The sequence below is a fragment of the Papaver somniferum genome, chromosome 5 (assembly GCF_003573695.1).
Source record: "Papaver somniferum cultivar HN1 chromosome 5, ASM357369v1, whole genome shotgun sequence".
NCBI classification, from domain to species: Eukaryota; Viridiplantae; Streptophyta; class Magnoliopsida; order Ranunculales; family Papaveraceae; genus Papaver; species Papaver somniferum.
Window position 1 is genome coordinate 90,420,811 of NC_039362.1, and position 6,449 is coordinate 90,427,259.

At 36.5% G+C, this 6,449-nt stretch overlaps 2 protein-coding genes across 3 annotated transcripts; one reads left to right on the forward strand and one right to left on the reverse strand.

The window, feature by feature from the left end:
* Window positions 1–500: 500 nt before the first annotated feature.
* LOC113282182 (fruit protein pKIWI502-like) lies at window positions 501–3,313 on the forward strand. Its single transcript, XM_026531141.1, has 5 exons — window positions 501–1,141; window positions 2,031–2,130; window positions 2,252–2,347; window positions 2,447–2,527; window positions 2,911–3,313. Exons 1-5 carry the CDS (start codon window positions 579–581, stop codon window positions 2,971–2,973), a joined length of 903 nt encoding a protein of 300 aa, XP_026386926.1. The 5' UTR covers window positions 501–578; the 3' UTR covers window positions 2,974–3,313.
* Window positions 3,314–4,102: 789 nt separating this feature from the next.
* On the reverse strand, window positions 4,103–6,212 carry LOC113282183 (sarcoplasmic reticulum histidine-rich calcium-binding protein-like). Of its 2 annotated transcripts, none has more exons than XM_026531144.1 (3): window positions 6,052–6,212; window positions 5,878–5,941; window positions 4,103–5,120 (listed from the first exon to the last, which is right to left on the reverse strand). In XM_026531144.1, exon 3 carries the CDS (start codon window positions 5,093–5,095, stop codon window positions 4,385–4,387), a length of 711 nt encoding a protein of 236 aa, XP_026386929.1. In that variant the 5' UTR covers window positions 5,096–5,120; window positions 5,878–5,941; window positions 6,052–6,212; the 3' UTR covers window positions 4,103–4,384. The 2 variants fall into 2 exon arrangements, with proteins under 2 accessions (XP_026386929.1, XP_026386928.1); XM_026531143.1 differs by having other exon boundaries at window positions 4,103–5,154; window positions 6,052–6,211.
* Window positions 6,213–6,449: the final 237 nt, after the last annotated feature.

Genomic DNA, 6,449 nt, shown 5'->3' on the forward strand with positions numbered 1-6,449 from the left:
AATACATAACATAACAGTATTTATTTATATGTAGTACATGACATATTGATACTACATATATGTTGACACTACATATTGATATGTAGTATCAATATATATCATAACAGTATTTATTTATATGTAGTATCAATATGTCGATACTACATATTGATAAGTATCAATACATACTACTAGTAACATACTACTAGTATGTTACTACTACTAGTAACATATGTAATATGTAGTAATATATGTAGTAACATACATAGTGTTATATGTTAGGGTTAGTAGAGTAATTTTATTCTTTTCAAAACTTTTTTGGACTAACGAGTAAATATATTTTCCCGCTGGACTAGCCATTAATCCGGGTCGGGTTTAGTGGACTAAACAACAAAGTTCTCAATTGGTTATCCCATATCCATTTTATCCTCCGCTCCACCACAATCCACCTCATTGGATGACATCAAACATGATATAACACATGTGAACCACACAAGTGAAAATATATCAGCACCACCTCCCACATTGGCGGCGATTCAGTGACGGATCAAACTTTTCTCTCTTCCTTCCCAATTCCTCTAAAAAAAAAAACACCCAAAATGTCTCTCCTCACTATTCTCCCTTCTTCTTCCTCTTGTTCTCCTTCTTGTCTCTCCAAAAACCTCCGATACAATCAGAAAAATCTCATCCCTAATGTAGAGTTTCGTTCCATGTCTATCTTACGCCGTAATCATCGTCGTACCTTAAACACAATCTCAGCTTGTCTCCGTCAAGACACAACAGTTTGGACACAAGCACCATTAACAACGTTAACAAAGGCAGCTGAAGATTTATATAATATATCAATTAATGTTTCAGATTCACCTCATTTAATCTCATCATATACGAAACCAGGTCAATATATACAAGTGAAATTGCCTGAGATTGAGAAACCTTCTTTTCTAGCTATTGCTTCTTCACCAACAACTTCTTCATCAAGTGGTGAATTTCAATTCTTAGTTAAGAGTATTGAAGGTTCTATTGCTCAGCTTTTATGTGGTTTGAAGAAAGGTGATGTGGTTGAATTAAGTTCTGTGATGGGTAAAGGTTTTGATGTTAATCTGATTTCACCTCCTGAGAAGTTTCCTTCTATTTTCATCTTTGCTACTGGATCTGGAATTAGGTATTTAATCATACTGTTACTCTCTTTTTTGAATTTATATTGGGATCTCACTAATCATGTGTTTTGAATTAGTGATTTATTCATGGTTCTAAATCTCAAATTTCAAAAATTATGGTAAATTACTTTCAAAAATTGTGGTAAATTACTTTCTAGGTTACCAATATAGTTGACATGAAAGGAAGAACATTTGCGAAAACATGATAGTAAACTACTTTCTAGATTACTTGTATAGGTAAATTTTTAGCTCGGTTAGAATTTGTGAAAACATAATAACCTTTTTGTTCTTGTGATTAATGAATCTAGAGACTTGGAACTCCTTGAATAGGTAAATTTTTAGCTCGGTTAGAGTTATTTTGGTGAGTTAGATACCTGGGTAACTGGTTTACGGAAAATTGAAGCTATGAGTATTTGTGGTCGAAAGCTGGGTGTTGAGGTGTTTTGCGTAAACCATGTAGATAGTTATCGGTCTTAGACACCATAAGCACCTGTTATCTTTGAAGAATAAACCAAACATATGCACTTGGTAACACTGTTTTTTGGTTATTGTTTATAATACAAATTGGAATTTGGTGTAATTGCATAACTAAATCGATACATCTTTTTCTTGTGAGCTTTGACATTATGCAATAAAACATTATTGGTTCTGTTTAGTATTATGTACTCATAAATACGTTAGCATTAACTACACTTCCTGGCCTCACGATGTTCTGTTTCTCACAGCTTTTTCTAAGCTACTCCAATTTGTGCCTCCAATATTCTCATCCCATTTATTCACTGTGTGATGAGTCAATTTGTCAAACATTGAACCAGTTTGGAAGAATTTGTTTGCGGATGACCAATTATTTCCATCATAAACCTTTCTGTACTCACTTTGCTTCCTTGTGTGCAGTCCGGTCAGGTCCCTCATAGAGTCAGGTTTCCCTGCCAATAAACGACCAGACGTCTGGCTCTATTACGGAGCTAGGAACCTTCAGAGAATGGCTTATCAGGTTTGTCAAATACTATATTACATAATTTATGACATCTTTTACTCCATAGTCCTTGCACATTAAGTCATCTATGCTTCAAATTAACACTTTCGTATGCTTGTGCTACACATTCTTCTTATAGGATAGGTTCAAGGAGTGGGAAGCCTCTGGTGTCAAGATCGTGCCCGTATTATCACAGCCAGAAGATAAATGGGACGGTGAACGTGGCTATGTCCAGGTTGGTTTTTGTGTGTATTCAACCTAATGATTTGTTTTAATGTCTGATTGCCTATGGAATCATTTGCTGTAGAGCTTATTCTGAATGATTCATCTCCAGGCTGCTTTTGCTAGAGCCAAGCACATCTTCAACCCTTTGTCTACTGGTTCAGTGCTCTGTGGGCAGAAACAAATGGCTGAGGTTTGTCTTCTATTTCCACTATCACTTACCAATGGAAGCCTCTGGTCATTGAGCTTCCGAACAGCTTTTGTATTTATTTTAGTCAGCAAAGTCGGCTATGTCTTTCTGCTGAGATTTTAACAAATGAAATTAATTCAAGCTATAAGGTTGATTAGTTGTGTAATGGCTCAGTCAATATGTGCTTGAAATAGATTTAAGTCAATATCCTGGTACCAGTACAGTTATGGCATACTGCCAATGAGCTTGTCGCATTAGTAATACAGGCTACATAGTAGTTATCATTAACTGGATAACTATCATTTGTTTTATGATTACTTCAGATGTTTGTTCCGACTCGTTAAACACAACCATTCGGTCTGAGGTGACATCTTTTCTTTTTACAGGAAATTACATCTCTTCTTGTGGCTGAAGGGGTCTCCACAGAGAAAATTTTGAAGAACTTCTAGTACATCAAACTGCGTTGTTAATAATCATCTGACATCGTAGACAAATTAATTTTATTCCATCAGCTGTTTACAACCACTGTAGACATCCATTCAATGTAGTGGCTGGAGTAATCTTCAACAAGGCCGATGTATATTGATTTAAATGTTGAAAAGGAGGTGGAGTGGGGAGCTCGCTTATAGCACCACATCATCATATTCTTTTTCCTTCAGATATCCACAATTGTATTAACTGTATCACTCCCTTTATTATTTTCTCCATATGAGTAATTGGAGGAGTTTTGAAGTTACCATTTACTTAATAAAGGCAACGAGTAGCACATTTATGAAGTATGTTTGCAAATGCTCATTGGAATCTGTTCGACTATGTAAGTTTAGTTTCTACGATTTTCAGAAAGCTGGTTTTTTACCAAGGGTGCTCAGCTTTTAAGTTATCGATCTTTGTTAAAATTCAATTTCTTTTTTTTCTTTTTCAGATGAAGTAATAAAACCTGGCGGATTTGAATTCCAGTCTTTAGAAACTTTAAATGATCTAGCATACTTGGCCAACTTATCTGCTCGCTTATTAGAACGTCTATTTAAATACTTGCAACTCCATAGAGGATGATTGCGTAAAGATTCAATAATGTCTAAGATAAGTTGTTGATTCTCCCAGCAAACTTTGTGGTAGTCTCCATTGGCTGCTTCTGCTACTTTTTGAGCATCCAACTCGAAGCATATTTGCTGTAGACCAAGTTCTGCCGCCCATTTCATAGCATACCACAGCCCCTCTACCTCCGTGTGTTCTACATTCAGATGTTAATGCGCATATCACAGCCCCTCTTCCTCCGTGTGTTCTACATTCAGATGTTAATGCGTATAGACGCTTCGGCCCCGTTTAAAGTCACCTGCAGAATTTCTCAAGATTAGACCCAATCCAGAAAGATTAACTGAATGATTTTCTTTTAAAGGAAATCCAGGAAAGTTTGGGGGTTGCCAGTTTGTCTGACACACTTGGTTCAGAGCAGGGTGCACAGTAGTATTCTCAGATCTCTGCATTTCTTTGCCTGTCATAGTATCGTCTCAACATGATTTGGTTTTAAACCCTCAAAGACAGCTGCATCTTGTTAAAATTCAAATAGTAAAAACAACATTTCTTGGCATTCAGTAAACCAATAAAAGTTCTTTCATTGAATGAAAAAGGATCAAGTGAAAGAAATCCTTCTAACAGTTTGTCTTAGTAAACATGAAGTTCCCAGCGAAACAATAAGTGCAGGTTTTCAGAGTTCCACCAGAAACAATTTCAAATAGAAAAAGACCAAATGAAAATGCAATCAGCTTTAGTCCTGAATTAAGAGGTGAAATAAAGTCAAGATGGACACTCTTCTTGGTGAATTTCAATATCTTCCATTTCCCACAATTTTCACATCGCCATTCATGACAGATCTGTAGCTTGTGTTGACCTGCGATGGTGTTTGTGGTGCCTTGACCTATGATCCTTCCTTGCTACCCTATCTTCTTCTTCCCCACTCGAAGATTCATAAGAAACAGATCTTGAAACCCGGCGCCTATGTCTCCTTTTATGTGTACGATGTTTTCTATGATCATCGCTGCTGCTATCATCATCGTCTGAGCTCAAGGATCTTCTCCTTTTATGTGCCCGATGCTTTCTTCGATCATCACTCTTATATCCATCACTGCTGCTATCATCATCGTCTGAGCTTATGGATCTTTTCCTTTTATGTGCCCGCTGCTTTCTTAGATCATCGCTACTGCTATCACCATCGTCTGAGCTTAAGGATCTCTTCTTCAATCTATGCTTTGCAGATTTCTTCTCCTTCCTCCTCTCGCTGTCATTGGATGACGAGTCTGAAGAACCTCTGTGCCTCCTGTGCCTCTTGTGGGACCTTTTTGTAGATTTTCTCCCATCTTCATTACTTTCATCTCCACTGTCACTATCAGATGTGTCTGACACAGATTTCCTCTTATGTTTAGCAGCTCTCAGCTTCCTTTCCTTGGCTTCGGCATCAGCTTTTGCCTTTGCAGCAGCTTCAAGTTTCTGTTCCCATTTCAAGGGGGCTTCTTTCTTCTCCAAAACTCGTTTCCTTTTCTCTTCCACCAACTGCAGGAACTTCTTGCAATCCATGTGGATGTAAAAACCAATTCAATTCCTGCATGTTTGTAAGATGATGACCGAAAGTGCATCTCACAGAAGAGAAAGAACAATGTTAGTTATTGCTTTATGAGAAGAAAACAAAATGATAGCTCACATGAAAGAACAACAGTGTCCATGTTTGCTCGTTAACCCACTACAAATTCTAATCAACCAAGAAGAAGAACCACATTTACGTACTCTCAGAATCAGAAAAATGCCGTTTGGGTTCAAACACATTACGGTAAAAGGAAAGCAAAATATTACTAATACAGATTTAAGAAGAAACCCCCTTTTCACTTTCTCTGAGTTTCATCCACTAAATAAACTCTAAATCCTTAACATAGATGAAACCCCTTTTCACTTTCTCTGAATTTCATCCATTAAACAGACTCTAAACCCTTGATATAGAGTCTGAAAATCATAGTTACTCGTAACACTATCATATCAACAATCATATTGAAAGTCATTATCCTATCTTATAGTTTCAGAACCATAAATTACTCCTAGTGCCCAAGATACAACATGGAAGGGTAACCTTTCTCCAAAGCTAAAACATAACATCTCTAAAAATTAAGCACTCAGAAACAACCCTTTACACATTAAACAAAAATTATTTCAGTTTCTCCTTTAACTAATAATACAAACAGAATTTCAGCAACCCCCTAAAAATCCAGTAAAAGGGTCTAATGAATGCAGAGAAAGAAAACTATAACCTAAATCATCAAACCATATACTGAAAATTGAAAATAAAAAAGGCAAAAGCTTTGTCTTACCTTATTCAAAAGGTTTCAGTTTGCGAAACGAGAATCTTGCCCTTATAGCTTCTGATTGAATTACCTAGAAAAAAAATCACAGCATAAATAAAAAAAAAAATCAAAAAAAAGGAACATATAATCATATCAGAATCAGAGATCTAAACCTAAATATAAAAAATTAACTATATATACCTCTGCGAGATTGAGGAGGAGAATTCTGATTCTTGATCGATGAAATCAAACGTATTGCTCTCCCTTCTAATCTTCAAAACCACAAAGAAAAACGCTCTCGCCTTTTGCTTCTCTCTCTGTAAAAGAAAAGTCTAGTCTGAATGAAAAACCCTTCACCGAAAATCATTAAAATTTATATTCGCGAAGCTTCTATTAAACGGATCGGCCCTTTTTAAAAAACTCGCTCTTTTCACGCGGTCTGACCGACGTGTCTACAGTTGACATGTCCTCGGGATCCGTGATTAGAAAAAGTCTTATGGACTTTTTTTGAAGTTCTGAACTTTGTTAAGACATAGGCCTTATGGCTCCGACTCGGAGGATATATCCAAGCCCATGAAATCCAAACCAAAGTGATTTGC

Bases quoted from the DNA above. Each gene is read 5' to 3' on its own strand.
- LOC113282182 (XM_026531141.1), top strand. From the start codon at position 579: ATGTCTCTCCTCACTATTCTCCCTTCTTCTTCCTCTTGTTCTCCTTCT. The intron at 2,131-2,251 runs GTTTGTCAAATA...TTCTTCTTATAG, and splicing joins TTCAGAGAATGGCTTATCAG to GATAGGTTCAAGGAGTGGGA. The intron at 2,348-2,446 runs GTTGGTTTTTGT...ATTCATCTCCAG, and splicing joins GTGAACGTGGCTATGTCCAG to GCTGCTTTTGCTAGAGCCAA.
- LOC113282183 (XM_026531144.1), bottom strand. From the start codon at position 5,095: ATGGATTGCAAGAAGTTCCTGCAGTTGGTGGAAGAGAAAAGGAAACGA.